Source organism: Muscardinus avellanarius (assembly GCF_963383645.1).
Source record: "Muscardinus avellanarius genome assembly, chromosome: 11".
NCBI classification, from domain to species: domain Eukaryota; kingdom Metazoa; phylum Chordata; class Mammalia; order Rodentia; family Gliridae; genus Muscardinus; species Muscardinus avellanarius.
Genome location: NC_137797.1, coordinates 21,292,176 through 21,313,183, shown reverse-complemented (window position 1 = coordinate 21,313,183; position 21,008 = coordinate 21,292,176). Strand labels below are relative to the sequence as shown.

Genomic DNA, 21,008 nt, shown 5'->3' with positions numbered 1-21,008 from the left:
AAAAAACAACAACAATAAAACGTTTAACTACAGGAGAAAAGAAGAGCCTTGTTGACCATTTCCCCTCTTCTAGAGAGTATACCTACTCATATCTACCTATTCTCCTAAAAAAAAAAATTTATTTAAGCCAGGTGTGGTGGCACATGCTTGTAATCCCAGCATTTGGGAGGCTGAGACCAGAGGATCGTGGTTCGTGGACAGCCTCAGCTACTTAATGAGGCCCTCTGTAACTTAGTGAGACCCTGTTTCAAAATAAGGAATAAAAAAATAGGGCAGGGGGTGTAGCTCAGAGACCAAACGCCCCTGGGGTCCACCCTTACACCCACACACAAAAAATTATTTTATTTCAGAAAAGTGGTATAGGCCCGTAATCCCAGTGCTAGAGAGACAGAGGCAGAAGGAACAGAAATTCAAAGCCAGCCTCAGTAACTTAGTGAGGCCCTCTGCAACTTAGCAAGACCCTGTTTAAAAAAAAAAAAAAAAGCAAACAAAATGAAATAGACCTGGGATATAGCTTCTAGGTAGAACAACCCTGGGTTCAATCTTCAGTACCACACACACACACAAAAAAAAGTTTACATTAACCATCTGATGTATACTATGTATACAATGTCACTGTTTACCCTAGAATTTGTCTATACCTCCAGTTCTTTCAACAACATTTTTCTTTTTATAATAAAATCTTTTATCAGCAATAAGTTCCCAGGTCATAAAATACTTTCTCCGTGGGTTGCAGTATTTCTTGGCACATGACTGTCCACTTCAGTAAACTGATCAGTGCATTAAAAACCCAGGGGGATGCAGCAGAAGCCAAAGATGGCACCGCACCTCTTTTGTGGTATGTGTGAAATCTGCCCATCACCATAAACATTCTTCTGCAACATGACACTCCGTCCTCTCTCCATTTCATATGTGGGGCTCAGTGTGCTGGGAATGCTAAAAAAGTAATTCCTTTTTCGGGACTTCCACATAGCGTCTCAATGTTAAAGCCAGCCTCAGAGATAGTTTTTTTTTTTTTTTTTTTTAAGCCCTTCACTTGACACAAGAGGAAACTGAGTCCCAAAAAGGCTGCCGGACTTTCTTAGAGTCACTCAGCTGGTGATAGGTTGAGAAATAAATAAAACCCAAGGGGCTGACTTGTGATTCCAGCTTCTTTCATTTCTCTGATCTATTTATTAGTGGGCACTCTCAGAGCAGACTCTGAAAGCTAACTTTCTTTCTTTGAAGCCACGGGGCTGACTTTGTATTGCAGAATATTCTGTCTTCTGGTTGACAATATCTGTTTAGCATTGGAGAGCCAAGGAGCCTGTTTTAAAAGCAAGCGGTGCGCTCAGTAGCATCGAGACGAGTCTTTCTTTATCCCGGGTGTTCATTGTCTTAACTGGCCTGCCTCCCCCTCACCCCACATAGCTAAAGCATGATGCTAGTGACTTCTAAGTCGAGTTTCCATCCTTATATGAAAAGTTAGCTTGGCACCGAGTTTGGTAGAGCTAAGTCTGACCAGCTGCGCTCTTGGCCACAAGGGAAATTAAAACGAGACAGTGTGGCGGGTTCGGGGCAAATCAATCAGTCTCTTGAAAATTATATTGAAAATGTATGCTGATAAAGAAACATGGGTGGTTGTGTTTTTATATAAACTCATTTAAGCTCTTGTCTCTGAGGTGCCATGCATTAAAAAAAAAAATTTGGAAGGAGTCTTTTTCAGTTTGATAGCTTAATACTTTGTGTTTCCCCAATCAGTTCCAGGAGAGTTTCCAGAGAAAGTGACCGAATCTGCTACATTCTACTGAAATCCTGAATTAGATTTGCATGGCCATTTGCCATCTTGAATCAAAACAATGGCTACTGGTCTGCCTGACTTTCTTTGCCCATGCCCACATATTTAAGTGGATGATTCAATGGCTCTTTAAAATATTCATGAACTGGTACAACAACCACCGCCTTTCATTCCAGAATATCTTCATCATTGCCCCCCCACCAAAAAAAATCCCATATTCGTGAGCAGTCACTCTTCATTTCACTTCTCCCAGCCTCTGGCGGCCACTAATCTACTTTTTGACTCTGCAGGCTTGCCGATCCCAGATATTGTACCTAAGTGTAGATAAAATAGTTGGCGTATGACTTTGTAGTTTATTTTCTGTGTCTGGCTTCTTTCCCTTAGCATAAGCTTCATCCATGTTATAGTGAATATCATTGCTTCATTACTATTTTTGCCATTTTACATACCCTATAATTTGCATGTGTGGAAGGAGGGTTCTGGGGATCCTACCCAGGGCACGCTACCACTGAGCTACATCCCCAGAACTTTTATATTTTTATTTTGAATCAGGATCTCCCTAAGTTGTTGAGGGTCTTGCTAAGTTGCTGAGGCTGGTCTTGAACCTGTGATCCTCCTGTCTCAGCCTCCCAAGTACTGGAATTATAAACATGTTCCACAGCACCTGGCTCTTCCTGTAATTTTTTTTAACATTACATTTCTTGAAAGAAAGCAAGTATTGTGTATCTCTTAGTAGAAACCTTCGCTAGTTTTGGCAGAGAAAAACAAACCAAGAAACTTAGACATTTCGTTTGACAAATTACTACTGACATATCAACCGAATATAAAAACTTTAAACTTAACAATTAAGGAAAAGATAAGGAAACATTATAAGTATCTGAATTGGGGCCTTTTTTTTTTTCTGGTCTTAATGAAAATGAAGGTGTGGACCGGATTAGTGAATTATGATTTCATTGCTGTTTTTCAGCACCCAGCAAACTCGTCTGCACTCCGGGCCGGCACATGCATCTGTCAGACTGAGAGAGACAAGCAAGAAAGAGCACGAGGCCGCAGCTGAATTTAGAAAGTTAGAGGTGTTCTCATCAGCCACATGAGACAGGCAGGAGATTCCTTCCAGTAGGCGAGAGAGCAGCGTGCAGACAACAGATGCAAGAAAGTTGCCCGTGGCTGTCAAGTTGCAGCATCCCAGTGCTGGAGAGGGAGGCGGCAGCGTGATTGATGTCCGAAGGCGGTATAAAAGCCCAGGACTGGCCCCCAACTGCTTGTCACATTGACCTGAACCATCTCTCCACCGCACTGGGAGTTTCTGTCAACCAGCTACCGGAGGGGAGAAAACTCTTTGGAGAATAACATTTTATTGTGGTCATGCCAGAACCCACTAAGAAAGAGGGTAAGAATTGCCGAATCCCTGATGAATCTTTTTGTTGTACTTTTAACGCACTGTGTTTATTTTGGTACTCACTTTCCAACACAGATCCAGTTTCTTAAAACAGTAGAATCACTGTAATCAAGGATAAGATTTCTTAGAGAAAAAAAATACAGCCAGAGTATAATGAACTGAAGTGTATCTGATAATGAGAGTTTATTTAGGAATATGATTTAGGGATATGGGATATAATGATCAAATAAGAAATGCATCACTGTATTTTCTAGCATATTTTCTTAGATTTGCTTTCAAAAGTTGTACCATGTATTTACAATCTGCAGGGGTGGGGGCTTGGAATGCCTTTTCAAATGGTTAATAAATTTAATCAGGATTTTAAAAAAATATTATTTCCAGATTTGTTAACTCTTCATGGAAAGACATTTAAAATATACAGATGAAGGTATTTTTTGCTTTTATCAGTGTCTTTGGAATTTTATTATCTTATTCACACATGAAAAGAAAGTATCTCTGAATATTAATGATAGATTGTGCTCTTTCCTGAATTTTATAGTATGTAATATCACATGCAACCTTTTAGAAATAATTAAGCTGAAAATATAAAAATATCCTCCATTAGAAAAAAATGTTTCCTTCAGTGAAGTTCTTCTTTTTCTATAAAAGATCAGCATTTTAAAACTACTAATTAATAATGCAAACAAATTGGAATTAGTGATTATGAAAATAAAAAACATACCCTTAGCGCAAATATATTGACTTTTGTTTTTAATGGAAATATCTTTTAAAATATTATCCATTCATATTCGTCTTTTATATACTTTCCAAACTTTTCTTTTTCGCTTAAAAGTGTATGCACGCACATAAACACACAAAACATTAGCAGGAAACATAAGTGTACTATTTAGGATGCATAATAATATTTACCTTTTTCATTCCTAATCTTTAAAAAAGCTTTTAGCCATTCTGGGGGATGATCCTGGGAAAAGATGCTACATGGTGAACATAAAGTTGAAACAGTAACCAAATTATCAAAAGTCTCTTAAATATATTTTCTTTATGTAATTAGGTAGCCAGTGCTGACAGGCGGGTGATCAGTTTACAGGATGGCCTAAGAGGCAGAGGGAGGGCATTGATGGATGAAGTCTTCCACCCAAAATAACCACACCAAATGCACGCATTAATATGGGAACTTAATCTGACTACCAGGCAGGGAGGCCAGCCCCTGCTGAAGTGTCTTATTTGTAATGCAAATGATTTACATGTGTATTAAGTGTCCTTTCCAGTTGATGGGTCACTTGACTTGCCTCTTCAAGGCTTACTGGGGTGAAATGCGTTCTGATTCCTAACTGCGAACAGAAGAGTGTTTTGATTATCCTGAATTTAGTGGATGAGTTCATAGTCGTTGTTTGAAAGCCCAATTGAAAATGATAATAACGCCGAAGAAACGAATAAATACCATGTCAGGACGTCCAGCCTACTGAAATGATTCTGACTTCTGGATGAGGTGAAGTTTTGTGTCTTGACAACTCGATCTGATTTGTTCTACTTTTAGACAGAATGAAAATTTAAAGCTATAAAGAGAAAAAACCATATTTTTAACTCTATCCTCTCCCCATCTATATTTTATACTTTTTAAAAAATAAATCAGCACAGATACTCAAGTCTCCATGACCCTCTTTTGCTATAAATGCGCCACCAATATGCTGTGTAGGGTCCCTCTACCCGGGACAGTAATTTTATACCCATCAGTTCTTTGGTTAGTTTAAATTTGGATGGTGGGAAGTGGGAGAAAAAAAAGGGGGATTACTGAGATATTTAAAATCCACTGAGGAAGTACACAGATTTTTTTGTTTTGTTTTGTTATTGTTGTTCCTTTACCAGCAAAACTGATTCTTATTTGTTTGGGGTTGTTTGATTGTTTTTGTTTTTATGTTTTGTGGTCCTGGGGATTGAACCTTTAAGGGGCATTCTACCTTCAAGCTATACCCCCAGCCCTTTTGAGTTTATTTTTTGTTTTTGTAACAGAGTCTAGCTAAGTTGCTGGGACTGGCCTCAAACCTATGATCTTCCTGTCTCAGTCTCCTATATACTGGGATTACAGGTAGGCACATATGGGATTACATGGTGCCACTATGCCTGGCCAGAACTGATTTTTAAAGAAAGTGTAGTTTGACGAGTTTTTCTCTTTGAAATCATTGCTTTTATGGCTGTTTATATCAGCAGACTAATGAATAAGGGAATTTCTGAGTTGTTCTGGTTGTGAATAACTGCATCTTCTAACGGTGATTTCCTTTTTGTTGGTGTTGATTTTGTTCCATGTAAATCTCCCTCTGAAAGACAGCCCCAAGAATAAAGCATGCCATGAAACCAGTTCTTAGAGTCTTTTCAAACTCTCTGCAGAAACCAGCCCCCCCCCCACCGAAGAACAGGTTTCTCCAACCTATATAAGTCTTCTTATCTACGCCATACCCAGGAAGGTTGTGGCCACTGCTGGGAGTCTTGCTAGGACATATGGGCTGGTTTGGCCTTCCTAGGATCCAGGAGGAAATGGCAATTTTTTAAAAGATCCTGAGTTTTCAGCACCTACACATGCAAAAATGTCTCACTCAACTGCCTCCCAACCTACAGTGGCCTAGTCTCATGTTGGGTCTTAGGAGAGCTGGTCCTTTTAAAGAGGAGGGAGAGGTGTAACGTTGGACCTTGAGGAGGAAGTCCCATGGAAGCAGTTACTCAGTAGTCCTTATTTAGAGCCTTGGAAATATTCTGAGTGATCCCTTTTGGAAAAAGATTCTGAGAGATCCCTTTTGGGAAAAGAATGCATTATTTTTTCCTCTGTGGTGCAGGGAATCCACAGATCCTAACTCTGCTAGTCATGGGCTTTATCACTGATCTATAGCCCCAGCCCAGAAAGCATTATCTTATACTTTCATTAGTGCCTTATAATTATACATCATAGATTCAAAGTTATGCAAACATACGGGCGCACAGAACGTGGTGTTTCCTTCTGTATCTCATCCCAGCACTCTCTTCCCTCTCTGCACCTGTTAGCGAGATTGGTAGAGAAGTCTCTATAGAAGGACACAGCATTGTATAAATTATTTCCTTCCTCAATCCTCCTTTATTCCCTCTCCACCTCCCTCCCCCAGCCCCCTTCCACTATTTTAATGGTTTCTCTTCTCATTTACCCACAGTCCCTTATGTTTCCTAATTTCTCTCTGGCTTCCACATTTGACAGAAAACATACCACCCTGGACTTTTTGAGACTGGCTGATCTCACTTCATATAACATTTTCTAGTTCCACCCATTTTCCTACAAATGAATTGTGTTCTTCTTTAGAGCTGAGTAGAATTCCATTGTGTGCATACACCATATTTTCTTTACCCACAGAAAGTGTTATTTTTAAGGGGGAGCCACCTCCCATTTTTCTGTTTTCCAATTTCATCAATTGTGTATGTATTCTGCGCATTTGGGGGTACTGAGGGTTGAACCCAGGGGCATTCTATTTCTGAGCTACAGCTCCGGCCCTTTTAATTTTAAAACAAAAATTTTTTTTTTTGGTGGTACTGGGGTTCCTGGAAACCCTTCTACCTCTGGGATACACTCCCAGACCTATTTTTTATATTTGTATTTGGAAACAGGGTCTATTAAGCCAGCGAGGCTACTTTGAACCTGGCAATCTTCCTGTCTCCACCTCCCAAGTGTGGGGATTACAAGCGTGCACCACCATGCCCGGCATTTTTTTTTTTTTTAATTTTAAAACAAGGTTTAATTAAATTACTGAGAGTCTCTCTAAACTGCTGAGGCTGGTCTCCAACCTTCAATCCTCTTGTCTCAGCCTCTCAGATACTGGGATTACAGGTGTGTGCCACCACACCCAGTGAGTTGTGTATGTATTCTTTCAAGAATTATAGTATTTTTTTTTTTTTTGGTGGTACTGGGGTTCCTGGAAGCCCTTCTACCTCAGGGATACACTCCCATGGGCTACACTCCCAGACCTATTTTTTTACTTTTTTATGTGGAAACAGGATCTCCTAAACCAGCGTGGCTGGCTTCGAACCTGCCCGATCCTTTCTCCGCCTCCCAAGTGTGGGGATTACAAGTGTGCACCACCACGCCCGGCAAGAACTATAGTATTTGTACTATCCTTTACACATAAAAGACCTTTCTTACACTTTGAATTCATGCAGAACCCAAGACCTAGCACAATTAACCCACTAAGTCCCAAATTTTCAATTCTACGAATATTTCAGACAAAATTGGTACAGATACACTAACATAGGTTGGAACTAATAATCTAGAGCTTACATATATGATCACACTAATTGATGTACAATTATTGTATTATTTTATCATGTCATAAAATTATAAAGTTTTATATATATATATGTGTGTGTATAGATAGATAGATATATACATAGATAGTTTTAGTATAGTTATGTTTACCTTTTTTTTGCGGTACTGGGGATGGAACCCAGGGGCATTCTACCTCTGAGCTACAAACCTAGCCCTATTTTTTAGTCTTTTTAGTTTTTGAAACAATTTACCTTTTTATAGGTGTTCCATATCTGGGACAAAGGGACAAAATGGGTTGTTTTTCCAGTCAAATGGGGGGAAAAAAAAGATCAGAAGGCAGCTTCTGATTTGTGGGATCACCCGGATTGCCTTGCTGACACATTCATTTGTGTGCTAGTTTCTGGAGTTTCAGAGATATGTGAGGTGGCTTCTGAAGGCCCTCACAGTTCATTGCCATCAGGTCCTACTATGTAAAGAAATCACCTTTCTCTGGAAGTTTCTCTTTCCCACTCAAAAAGAAATTTTATCAACATAAATATAGAAAATTGCAATTACCTTTTTTTCTAGAGTAGAATCTCTATTAGTTTAAAAAGACTACAAATGGATCTGCGCTGGGTGGCACATGCCTGTAATCTCAGTATAGTACAGGGAAGTTGAGGCAGGAGGATTGCTGGTTCGTGGCCAGCCTCAGCAACTTACTGAGGGCCTATTTCAAAATAAAATATAAAATAGGACTGGAGGCTGTAGATTAGAGATAGAATGCCCCTGGATATAATCCCTAGTCTGTCTGTCTGCCTGTTTATCTTTCTCTGTCTTTCTCTATCTCTTTCTGTCTTCTGTCTCTGTCTCTCTGTCTCTCTGTCTCTCTCTGTCTCTGTCTCTCTCTGTCTCTCTCTCTCTCACACACATACACACACACAAAATGAATGGCTCTTCAGTCTATAAAATAATTCTGTAAAAATTTCACCTTTATAGTATATAGTGATTAAATCCATAAAACCTGGTTCCTTAACACCCCGAGACAATTGTTAAGGGTTAGATTCTACAGCATATAAAAAAATTCTCTTCTAATAAAACCCTGAGGACGCCAGGCGTGGTGGCGCACGCTTGTAATCCCCGCGCTTGGGAGGCTGAGACAGGAGGATCACACAGGTTCAAAGCCAGCCTCAGCTACTTAGTGAGGCTCTCAGCAACTTAGTGAGACCCCGTTTTCAAATAAAATAGAAAATGGGTCTGGGAGTATAGCCTGGAAGTAGAAAGCCTCTGGGTTCCACCCCCAGTACCACCTAAATAAATAAATAAATAAATACACTGAGGAGGCTTTAATGGGAATTTTGCTTTTTGTTTTGTGTTATATCAGATCGTGTTGTATTTTATGTACTCAAGGTGTTGGAAATAGGTAGTCATTTCCTCCTTGGTGCTGGATGTCATTCAGAAAATCACACCTGTAATCCCAGTACTTGGAAGACTGAATCAGGAGGATCACAGGTTTGAAGCTATCCTCAGCAACTTGGTGAGGCCCTCAGCAACTTAAAGAGACTCTGTTTCAAAATTAACAACAACAACAACAAAGGACTGGGGGTGTATTTCAGAGACTGAACACCCCAGGGTTCAATCTTCAAAAAGCCAACATGAACAAGCAAACAAAACTAAAACCTCAGCGGAAAACACAGGTCCATTTATGACTGTAATTTTAGGGGTCATTCTGGTAACTTCAGGAATCAGATACATGCTGATGTGGCTGCAGGTGCTTTTGCTGTTACACCATAGCTGCTGTATCCATCCTGGTCTTTCCTGAAGAAATAGGTGGGGCTGTGAGCACGGAGAACAACTCTTTTTTTTTTTCAGTCTGGAGGGATTTTTTTCCCCTTGTGGATCTTTCTTGCTCCCTGGAGGTTTCATGACATTTTAAAGTTCTGCTCAGCTGGAGCCTTGCAGAGGAGCAGCATGGCTCAGGGCTTAGTCACCCTCAGAGAAGGAGACCCGGCGCTGGGTGTTGGGAAGCCATCTCTTCTATTTATTCTTTGACCTTCATTTTCCACGTGCAGAAGACTGGATGTCCTATTTCAAGCACCTAAATAAATTTGTCTTTGGAAAGCCGTCTTATATAAGGAATATTGCCTTCGTCCCCCATTGGGGAAAAGTTTATAATTCATAGGAAGTCGGGGAGAAGCACATGGGAGCAGAGAGGAGGCACTTTCTTAACGACAATGACTATTTTCCTCCTAACTTCTAATGGGTCCTTTAGGCCAAATTGGAGACTTGAATGAAGAATAAAATTATACAAATGAATGCTGTATTATTCACCCCTACCCCCTCAAAAGAAAAGATTGCCTTGGTGTATCCGCAGGCTCCTGTGTTGTAAGAGGAAATACTCTAGGGCAAAAGGGCCTGGAAGGGCTTGAATACTTGGCAGAATCACGCTTTTTCAGCCTGCTTTTATGATCGTTCATACTGCACCTGTTAGGAAGATAAATAAAGGACTGGCCAGTTCTTTTCTCTTAAGCAGCCTAAATATATCACTTTAAAAAAGCTTTGGATAAGCAAATTTGTACAGTTTACTTTTTATTCAGCAAGTTGAAAGGCATTTCCCTCTTGTTCTGGGCTTTTCATATAGCAAAAAAGTCCAGGGTTAAGAAGTTGGGTAAATGGTCAGAGGTAGAGGTCAGGCTTAGCAGCTGCCCTGAGAGTCCCAAGAGAAAGAATGAATGAAAAACTTACAATCCTTAATTTTCTCAATGGTCCACTTTATTTTCACTTTATTTGAGACACAGCCTCAAAATATTTTTTTAGACTCCTTAGGCACACACAGTTCCTAGTGTTTCTTTCTGCATAGAAATTTCAAAGTTTATTCATGATGGAATAAACCACCCAGGCTGAAACTCCTCTTTAAAAAAAAAAACGGCACGTGTATAATCCTAGTACTTGGAAGGCTGAGACAAGAGGATCACAAGTTCGAGATCAGCCTCAGTAATTTAGCAAAAGTCTCAGCAACTTAGCAAGAACCTGCTTCAAAAATAAAAAATGAAGAGGTTGTGGCATGTAGCTCAGATCTAGAATGCTCCGGGGTTCAGTTCCCAGGACCAGACACTAAAAGAGCTTGGGCATAACATTAAACAAAAACATGATCTCTTAAAGACTTGAATGAATGAGATGATGTTCCTGTACTATTTTTTTTTTTTTTTGAGGGTCTGGGGATGGAACCCAGGGACATTCTACCTCCGAGCTACACCCCCTGCCCTAATTTTTATTCTTTATTTTGGAACAGGGTCTCACTGGGTTGCAGAGGGCCTCACTAAGTAGCTGAGGCTGCCTGTGAACTGCGATCCTCCGGTCTCAGCCTCCCGAATGCTGGGATTACAAGTGTGCGCCGCCATGCCCAACCTCCTGTACTATTTTTTTTTAAAGAAATATATTTTTGAAGTTTTAGGGATTTGTAGGGGTTTTTTGAATAATGTACTCGCTTTCGGGATTCATGAGATGAGGTTACTGAGCAATTGTTACTTTGGTGTTTTTCAGCCACAGAAAGTCTCTTACTATTTTTGATTGAAATTCTTATGGTTATTTTATTTTAAACATATATTAGGGTCTTTATAGAAACCTAGAGGAGTATATTAATTCCTATTCATCATTCCTATTTTTATCTGAACTCCTATGGAGCCCGTATCAAGTGACATGAAGTATACTTGGTACCACTGACTTCGGTGGTAATTCTAGACCTCATCTCTAGAATACCTGGGTATATTAGACAATAAAGAACAGGTTGGGCCAGGCGTGGTGGCACACGCTTGTAATCCCAGCATTTGGGAGGCTGAGACAGGAGGATCACAGTTTGAGGACAGCCACAGCTACTTAGTGAGGCTCTTGGCAACCTCAGCGAGACCCTGTTTCAAAATAAAGAATACAAAATAGGGCTAGGGGTGTAGCTCGGAGGTAGAATGCCCTCTGGGTTCCATCCCCAGTAACACACACACACACACACACACACACACACACACACCAGGATGAAAGTTCTAGCAAAAAAAAAAAATGAGTAGAGCCGGGCGTGGTGGCGCACGCTTGTGATCCCAGCACTCGGGAGGCTGAGACTGGAGGATCACAGTTCGTGGACAGCCTCAGCTACTTAGTGAGGCCATCTGCAACTTAGTGAGACCCTGTTTCAAAATAAAGAATAAAAAATAGGGCAGGGGGTGTGGCTCGTAGGTCAAATGCCCCTGGGTTCCATCCCCAAAACCCGCAAAAAAAAAAAAAAAAAAAAAAAAAAAGAGTAGAAAGCCTTTGATTTTGTGTGTACTTAAGGAGACGTGGCCATGTCTTCTATGTTTTTATTGCATGTCGGATCTTGAAGGGAATAGATGTCTTTTCTGGACTCTTGGGTCAATTAAGAGAATTATACTCTGGGTGACCTCGTTAAATACACAGAATGGTAGTGACTGAATTGTATTGCTCCAGGGTAGGTTAGCCAGGAGGTAGCTATTGTTTATTCAGGAGTTATTTCCTAAAATTTGACAGCACAGTGATTACACAAGATGAAACTGTGATAAAGAACAGGCTTTGGTATTTGATTTCCTACATGCATGCAAATTATTTGATAACCAGAGAGGCCAAGGCCTCTGTCCCATTGCTTTTTTCTAAAGAGATCCCTCTGAAACCAAAGAGTCAATGGCGTTGCATCCCACCTGCGTCTGTTTGGGCGCAGCTAGGCTCAGCCTTGGTTTACAGAGCTGGCTTGCACAGCCATGCAGATTAAACAGCAAGTCAAATTGCAGGATGTTCCCGTTCATAGGGCAAACTGTGTATGGGCTTTTATGTGCATTTCCAGAGTAACATTTTAGATCCCAACAGATTGGGGCGTGGATTGGTTGCTCTGGCAAAGGAAAAGACCAGGATCGTTGTGTCTTGTGCTTATTTCTTTCTTTAAAATGAGTTCACATAGAGCTGGCTATAATCTGCCTTTAGCGTGCCTTTCAAGTCCAAATCCACTTTGATAAGACTTTTGCCCTTTTACACTCCCTTAGGGATCTTTTTATAGTCCAATTGGCACATCGATGCACCAACTACAGTTACATTGAGTATATTAGGTATAAGATCTTACACTTTTTGTTTTATTCAATTTTTTCTACTTATATTTGACTGCTTAAGCTAAACATTTTACTTCTCCAAAATCATGCAAATCTTCCTCTAAAGAACTCCTCAGGAATTCCTTGCTTATATGTGGCAAGAGTTGCCTTTGTCTTCTATAAAATTTCATACTGGAAAAAATGCTGTACTTAAAACTAAAATTTCACCAATTTGCATAAATCTACATTTTATGTTTAAAGTGTGTGTGTGTGTGTGTGTGTGTGTGTGTGTGTGTGTGTGTGTGTTACTGGGGATTGAAACCAGGGACATTATACCTCTGAGTTCCATCACAAGCCTGATATTATTATTTTTTTAAATTTTGAAACAGGGTCTAAGTTGGCCTTGAACCTGCAGTCCTCCTGTCTCGGTCTCCCAAGAATGAGGATGGCAGGCATGTGCCACTATGCCCAGCTGAATGTCTTTAGGATTATTCTGCATTTGAGCTGGGAGTGGTGGCACACACCTGTAGTCCCAGTGCTTGAGAGACTGAGACAGGAGGATTGTAGATTCAAGGACAGTCTCAGCAACTTAGGGAGATTCTGTTTCAAAACAAACAACCTATAAAAAGGTTTGGAGATATAGCTCAGAGATGAAATGCTCCTGGGTTAAATCCTTAACGCCCCCCTCCAGTTCTGCATGCAGTATACATTTTGGCTCTTCCTCTATGCATATTAAATAATATTCATTATTAAACCTAGCGATATAAACAAATTACCATATAGTATTTATAAAACATTCAAGACCGTTCAAACTCTAGCTGCACCATGTACTGGGGTTTATCCTTTGTATGCCTTCATTGCCTTGCCTGTAAAATGCAGTTAAAGCAGTTCCTCAGCCGGGCGTGGTGGCGCACACTTGTAATCCCCGCGCTTGGGAGGCAGAGACAGGAGGATCGCGCAGGTTCGAAGCCAGCCGCGCTGGCATAAGAGACCCTGTTTCAAAAATATAAAATAGGTCTGGGAGTGTAGCCCGGAAGTAGAAGGGCTTCCAGGAACCCCAGTACCACCAAAAAAAAAAAAAAGTATAAAATAGGTCTGGAAGTGTAGCCCGTGGAAGTGTAGCCCAGAGGTAGAATGGCTTCCAGGAAACCCAGTACTACCACACACACACAAAAAAGGAGTAGTTCTTTACTCACTGGGTCTTTATAAAAACTGAAATAAATCAGGTAAGGTGCTCAGAACAGGGCCTAACATATATCACGACTTCAAGCATTTTTTTTCTTCTTCTTCTTTTTTTTTTCAATATTGAGTATGAAACCCAGGGGCATTCTACACCCCAGCCTGCTTTTTATTCATTATTTTGAAACAGGGTCTCACTGAATTGCGAAGGACCTAAGTAGCTGAGGTTGCCCGCAAACCACGATGCTTCCTGTCTCAGCCTCCTGAATGCTGGGATTACAAGCATTCACCCACAGAATGTATCATGTCCAGCCTGGAGGGGGGAGGGTCTCCAGTTGTCGACCTAGAGGATAGCCAGCTCTTTCTTTACTGGCCCACTGTAGGGGCATGGTCTTTCACACCAGATGAAAGAGACCCTGCACCGTTGAACCTGTAGCTAGATCTGCCAGCAAGAGTCAAAAGGCTCTTGGGTTCCAGGGTCATTACGATTTCTCTACCCACCGGAGATACGTTGGCAGATGGGCCTTCCTGAGTCTGAATCTTTCTGCGCTCTCCACATAAATGACCTTCTATGGCCACGTTTGGGCGTGGTTGGTGATTGATTGAGTGCCGCTGTGTTTACTGCTGTGGAATTTTTTTTTCCTTTATGACCCCACCTGGCATTGGGTCTCTCCTTCCTCTATTTTTGAAAAGTCACCCAATGTGAAGCCAGCAGTGGCTTGGGACAAGGCCTTACAAGGATTTATCCTATAACCCTATAACCACATATGCCAGTAAGTGACACAGACTCCCAGGAAAGGCACAGAAAGGGACCACGCGGACAAATTATTAACAGTTCAAACCCCTTTTGCAGTGATATCCTTTTGACCTGTGCTAAAACTTTTAAACTTCACTTTGAAGAAAACTTCCCCCCTGCATGATCACCTCGATCCATGCTACTTTAGACCCCCATTTGATCCTTGTTTGAATTTTGAGATAAAGAGAGAAGTCATCAGATGTTAGCAAAAGACCTTCTGTTTGCTGCTGTGAAATAATGACCATATTCCTCTTCCTGTGTTGATTGACATCTCGAGTGTAAACATGCATAATCAGAAGAACAAAAGATCAAGTTGACTAAGAGTGGGGGAAAAAAAAAGACAGCCCCGTGAATTTAGGGAAACTCCATCAAGCTGCATCAAGAGCCACAGAAAATTTACATAATTGGTGGACAATTAGATTCCACTTACTCAGATCCTTAGAGTATAGGCTTTGACATCAATTGGCCACAAGAAATGAATGGGGATTAAACCGCATTATGATGTATGAATATAATGCACCAATAAAAAAATTTAAAAATTTACTGAATCACTTTGACTACAGGGATTCTCTGCAGAGTTAAGGGTTAATCTTTTTTTTTTTTTTTTTTTTTTTTTTTTTTTTTTACAGTTTTTGTTTGTTTGTTTTGTTTTTGGTAGTATGGAAACCAGAGGCTTTCTACCTCCGGGCTATACTCCCAGACCCATTTTATATTCTATTTGGAAACAGGGTCTCACTAAGTTGCTGAGAGCCTCACTAAGTAGCTGAGGCTGGCTTCCAACCTGCGCGATCCTCCTGTCTCAGCCTCTCAAGCACGGGGATTACAAGCGTGCGCCGCCACGCCCAGCCAAGGGTTAATCTTGTTCTGGAACTTGGGAACATTATCATTCCAACTAATTTGGGTGGAAACATTCCTAAAATGTATACATCACTTTGTTTTAAGAAAAATTAACCACAGTGGGTATAGTTTAATTTTGTCTTAAATTATAGATATAGGTTTTTGAAGCACATGGTATCTGGAGAGCCCAGATTACTTGCTTTTTTGTCAAATGGGCTCATATTGATTTATATGTGCTCTGTGTCCAATTTTTTATTTTTATTTATTTATTTGCGGTACTGGGGATTGAACCAGGGACATTCTACCTCCGAGCTACACCCCCAGCTCTATATTGAATGAATAGAGGACAAGCTAAGCGTGTAATTGTTAAAATAGTAAATCAAACATTGACTTAGATCCCAATTCTGTATTTCTGATACATAAGCAATATGCCAAATAAAAACGCACTATGATCTGTTCTGCTGAGCCATTGTCCCGGCGTATGAGCTCAAGGCTGGAGTGTGTGCACAGGATCAGACCCCACCATGCACAAGGAAAAATCTGACAGGTTTTATTGCTATTTAATTTAAAAAGAAAGACAATTTGTGATACTGTGTGATCCAAAGTGACATTATATGAATCAGCCAGGTAGAGTCGACGTCACTGATGTTGACCGTATGGAGAGCATTTGCATGTTTTATTTCAAACCTAGAATGCTGTTCTGAGAATAAGAAAGATTAACTAGGAATAACACACAATTTTATCTACTCCACCTCATGTTACCAAAGAATGGCTTTAGGATATTATTTTCCAAAAAGTTTCCCCCAAGAAAGTGACCGAACGAAAGCCACAGAGAGAAGATCTATATTAATAACACTCAGTAACAACTGTTATATGTCCTTCTCGCCTTTTTTATGCCCGTATAATATATTCATGTGATTATAACTATGCTCCTCATGTTATTGAAAAGCAATATGAAATTGCTCTGAGGGTCCATAGAACATTTTAAAATAATAAGGTATTATTTTAATAAAGTGCTCTTTTTTTTCTTTCTTTCTTTCTTTTTTTTTCTTTTGGTGGTACTGGGGTTCCTGGAAGCCCTTCTACCTCTGGGCTACACTCCAGACCTATCTTTTTATATATTTTTATTAGGAAACAGGGTCTCTTAGGCCAGTGCAGCTGGCTTCGAACCTGGGTGATCCTCCTGTCTCTGCCTCCCAAGCACGGGGATTACAAGCGTGCGCCACCACGCCTGGCAATAAAGTGCTCTTTTAATATATAATAATATATAACATAATAATATGTAATAAAATATAATACTGTACATGATATAACATTATAATTATAATATAAATTATAATTATAAAATTATGAATTACAAATAATGTTGTTATTATTAGTTGTCATTTTAGTGGGTAGATACATGGCTATAAAAAGAGTCAAGTTAATGCCTTTTAAGAGTTAAGAATTATTTTCTCCCTCTGGATTACCAGCCATGGAACCTCTGATCATTGAAAATAGCAAAGGCCTCCACAGGAGAGAATCACGCCATTTATGGAGTTACTGGGTTCCCGGTGTCTCCGCAGTAGCACCAAGGCCACATATGGGCTATTTCCTAGCCGCCACCAGTGCCCGTCAATTAGGGAGCCCGGGCACAGGCTGTGCGGCACGCCATTGGTGGCATACCTGTGCTTTTTACAGTAGGTGATCATAGGGAAAATCCACTATAAATAGACCAAGCCCTTTGAAAGCATTTCAGTGTTGCAGAGGAAGAGAAAGTCTATATCTATGAATTAGAAAAGATCAAAGAGCAGCCGCCCATGCCTAAGAAGGAAGGGGCTCTAGTTGCTGGCTCAGAATCCAGGTCGTTTTTATGTTGTCCACTCAAACATTGCGGGTTTTTATTGTTATTATTACTCAAGTATTCTCATTTTTCAAGCAAGTCTTTTTGTTTTTGTTTCTTTGCAGTAGGGATTGAACTCAGGGATACTCTATCTCTGAGTTAGATCCCCCAGCCCTATTTTATTTTTAATTTTGAAACAGGACTAAATTGCTGAGGCTGGCCTCAAATCTGCAATCCTGTCTCGCCCTCCCGAATACTTGGCGTGTGCCACCACACCTGGCTTTTAAACAAGTTTTATTTATTGATTCATTTGTTTCTATGGTACTGAGGATTGAATTAGAGTCATTCTATCTCTGAGCTATAGTACCAGCTTGATTTTTATTTTTATTTTTAAACAGAATCTTGCTAGGTTAATGAAAGTCTCGCTACCTGCTGAGGCTGTCCTTAAACCTGTAATCCTCCTGTCTCAGTCTCCCAATACTGGGATTACTGGCATACACCACCACACCCAGCTTCTAGAAAATTATTTATTTATTTATTTATTTATTATTTATTTATTTAGTGGCACTACGGATGGAATCCAGGGACATTCTACCTCCAAGCAACACCTCCAGCCCTATTTTTTATTTTTTATTTTGAAACAGGGTCTTATTGAGTTGCAAAGGGCCTCACTAAGTAGCTGAGGCTAGCTTCGAACCCACGCAATCCTCCAGTCTCAGCCTCCTGAATGCTGGGATTACAAGTGTGTGCTACCATGCCTGGCTTCTAACAAATTTTAAAACAGCAATTTACACACTCCACTTCTTTAAATCATCCCATTTGTATGTTTTCTAGCAGAGACAATAAAGGAAAGACAAGCTAACTTTATTTACTAGGTAGAAAAGGTTCACAGAATTTGCTGTTTGGCTTTTAAACAACTTGAAGTATATTGGGACTGAATTTCAATCAATGTCCCAATACCTAAGTAGAGAACTTCCCAAAGGCAGGTGCCTCCTGCCCGTTACCCCTCAGCCCTCCTTCCTGAAGGCAGAGCTGGAGTGGTTGAGGCAAACAGCATCTTAGCATCATTACTGAAAGTACCTTTGACATCAGGTATTTGCTAAGAAATTGGTGGGCCTGGCTCCTTGACTCAAGTTGCTTTACCGCATTTCCAGCCCAGATTTTAAAAGGGGGAGATTCCTTAGAAAGGCGAGGGGTGTATTATTCCTTAGAGTCAAAAACGCCAGCCCTCCTTGCTCTCCTGCCCTTGTTAAGAAACGCAAGACCAGTGTTGACAGTAAGACGGAATGTAAGTGATGGAGTCTGGGCGGATGCCTGGGAGCTGCGGCCAGCGGGAGGAAGACCAATGGAAGACATAGTGTTCCCTGTGGGTAACACGGACCGAGAAAGCTGCCGGTGCAGCGCCAGGGGACGGTTCTTGATTTCCTGGCAGCAGGGAGAAGGAGCCTTTGTGCAGGGTAGGCACGGCCTGCCAGCCGACTATATTTGTAGAGCACCTGCTGTGTGGAACTGGAAGAGGAGGAGGAGACCAGCTTTGTCCTCAAGAAGCTTGTGACCAGAGGGAGAAGAGTCCTTTCTACTGTAAACCCGTTAGTGTTCACAACCGCCTTTGATATGGGAGAGGAATTGGTGACATTTAGGGCTTGGATTGAAAATCGTTGCTCAAATTGTGTGGGTGGTGGAGGAGCCTTCTAGTGATGCAGAATCTTGAATGGGGCTCTGGCCCCCCCAGGATCTGAATGGCAGCTGGATCGGATCCCCAGGTAGTTTCCATATACACACGTTTCAGAAGCTCCAGAGGTCTGTGAAAGTAGTGACGTCTGTAATGCTGCCAGACCTGGTCCAGTGACTAACCTGATCCTAAAGGACACTTCAGTTGCCCCTGAGTTCCTCATACACAGGGGCTTCCTTTCATTTCAGCCAATATTTTTTTGGTGTTGTTATCTTTGTCACTGGGGATTGAGCCCCGGGGCATTCTACTTCTGAGCGCCTTTAGATTTTTTTTTGTTTTGAAATAAGGTCTCGCTAGGTTGATGCGAGTCTTGCCATGTTGCTGAGACTGGCCTCGAACCCATGATTCTCCTATCTCAGCCTCCCAAGTACTGGGATTCCAGGCGTGAGCCACCATCTCAGAACTTTTTTTTTTCTTAGCGGTACTAGGGATGGAACCCACGGGCAGTCTACCTCTGAGCTATACCCTCAGCCCTATTATTTTTTTTATTCTTTATTTTGAAACAGGGTCTCACAGAGTTGCGGAGGACCTCACTAAGCAATAGCGGAGACTGGCTTGAACCCAGATCCTCCTGTCTCAGCCTCCCAAATGCTGGGATTACAAGCGTGTACCACCATGCCCGACTCAGCAGTTTTAAAAATAATCCTTTTGTCCTTGTTAAACCCATAGCGGGAGCTTAATAAACTCCAGTCTCATGGGCATTCCTGCATGCTCCCTACTCAGTCAGTGGCCCTGTGGGCACTGCTGTTGATAAATGATTGTTATAGAGGCAGCCAGTGAGTTTTGGGAACATGCAAATGATTTTTAGTGGAAAAGCTGGGCGTTGCAAACCCATCTCAGACAAAGGTGTGAGTTAAAGAGAGACATGAGCAATTCCTTCAAGGTGACAGGGGACACCCTGAGCTTCTGACACTTACCTGTCCCAGTTCATTTTCCTTCAAAAGTAAGTCTGCCTTCGTTATTCCTGGTTCCCGTCTCTCCAGGTTAAACTGGAATCCTGTGTGCCAAGTGCCCAGAAAGAGAGGGAGAGTTCATTTTCTCTCACCCTTTGTGTCTCACCGCAACAGACTAATTGATGATTGATCTGCCTTGTGCAAACTGCAATGCGTATGAATTCCATCAAAACCAATGACTATCCCCACTTAACAGTCAGAGTAGAAGGGCCTCCTTACTGTTTCTGCCCACTCCCCAGCCGCTTCCTTGGCCCCTACTGCAATTCCAAACATGCTCTAACACCATGTGGCCCAGGAACCTGGAAATAAGACAAATTCTTAGCAGGTGGCATGTGCACATAGGCGGGACTGTCTTTTTCTTGGGTGTATGTGAATAGAAATTATGATGATCATGATGATGACTGTGAAGAGATACAGTCCATAGGACATTTTCCACGTTTCTTGCCCCTGCTAACTCATTCACTCCTGCCAACCGCCCTTGAGGTAGGTCCTGCAGCTACTTCTGGGAAATTGAGGCAAACCCCACTCACACAGATTTGGAAATACCCATGTGAGGCCAGGTGTCCTTAAAAATAAGATTCAATTGAGTGCGGGATATTAGATAATTGGTTTACAAAGTTCTCTGGCTCTTTTCTTCTGCCTCCATCACTGTGAGCAGCTGGAAGGGAAGTGCAGGCCTGTGCTGCGGGGCATGGGCTCTGATTCAGGCTGACCCCGGCAGAGCCTGGCTCCACCCTTCATGGGCTGTGGGACTGCTTAGGGCCTCAGTTTCCATCTGAAAAATGAGGATAGTTCCAGTCCTGACTTCCTAGGGTTGTAGAACTATAGAACAGAGGTCCCAGTTTCTTCGCTGGCCAGAAACTAATGAGGTTTCTGTAATTTTGGAAAGAAAAGGTGTCTGTTTCTGTCTACTTATCAGACCAGCATGTGCTTTCTAGTTTCTAATGCCTTAGCATTACTATCTTAAAATGGGTCAGAGTTTGGACTCTCTGATACAGTTGGCTGTGAATCACCGATGTTCGGCAGATTTGGAAGAAGTTAAGGATTAAACCCTTTAAATTTTCATTTTGGGTTGATTTTTGACCTTTTACATAAGATCATGGGTCATACTGTAAATGCCCTGAATATAAGTGCATTTATATCAAATACCTGGCTCTTACTTGGATTTTAAGCA

At 41.3% G+C, this 21,008-nt stretch overlaps 1 protein-coding gene across 4 annotated transcripts in view; it reads left to right on the top strand.

Moving 5' to 3' along the window:
• Positions 1-3,142: 3,142 nt before the first annotated feature.
• MYBPC1 (myosin binding protein C1) overlaps positions 3,143-21,008 on the top strand; it is a gene marked incomplete at both ends in the record, with an annotated part of 90,405 nt that continues 72,539 nt past the window's right edge. For all 4 annotated transcript variants that reach the window (XM_080706663.1, XM_080706662.1, XM_080706660.1 and 1 more), the window contains one exon: positions 3,143-3,167. In XM_080706663.1, coding sequence (XP_080562789.1) covers positions 3,143-3,167 — 25 coding nt within the window. The remainder of the gene's footprint in view (positions 3,168-21,008) is intronic.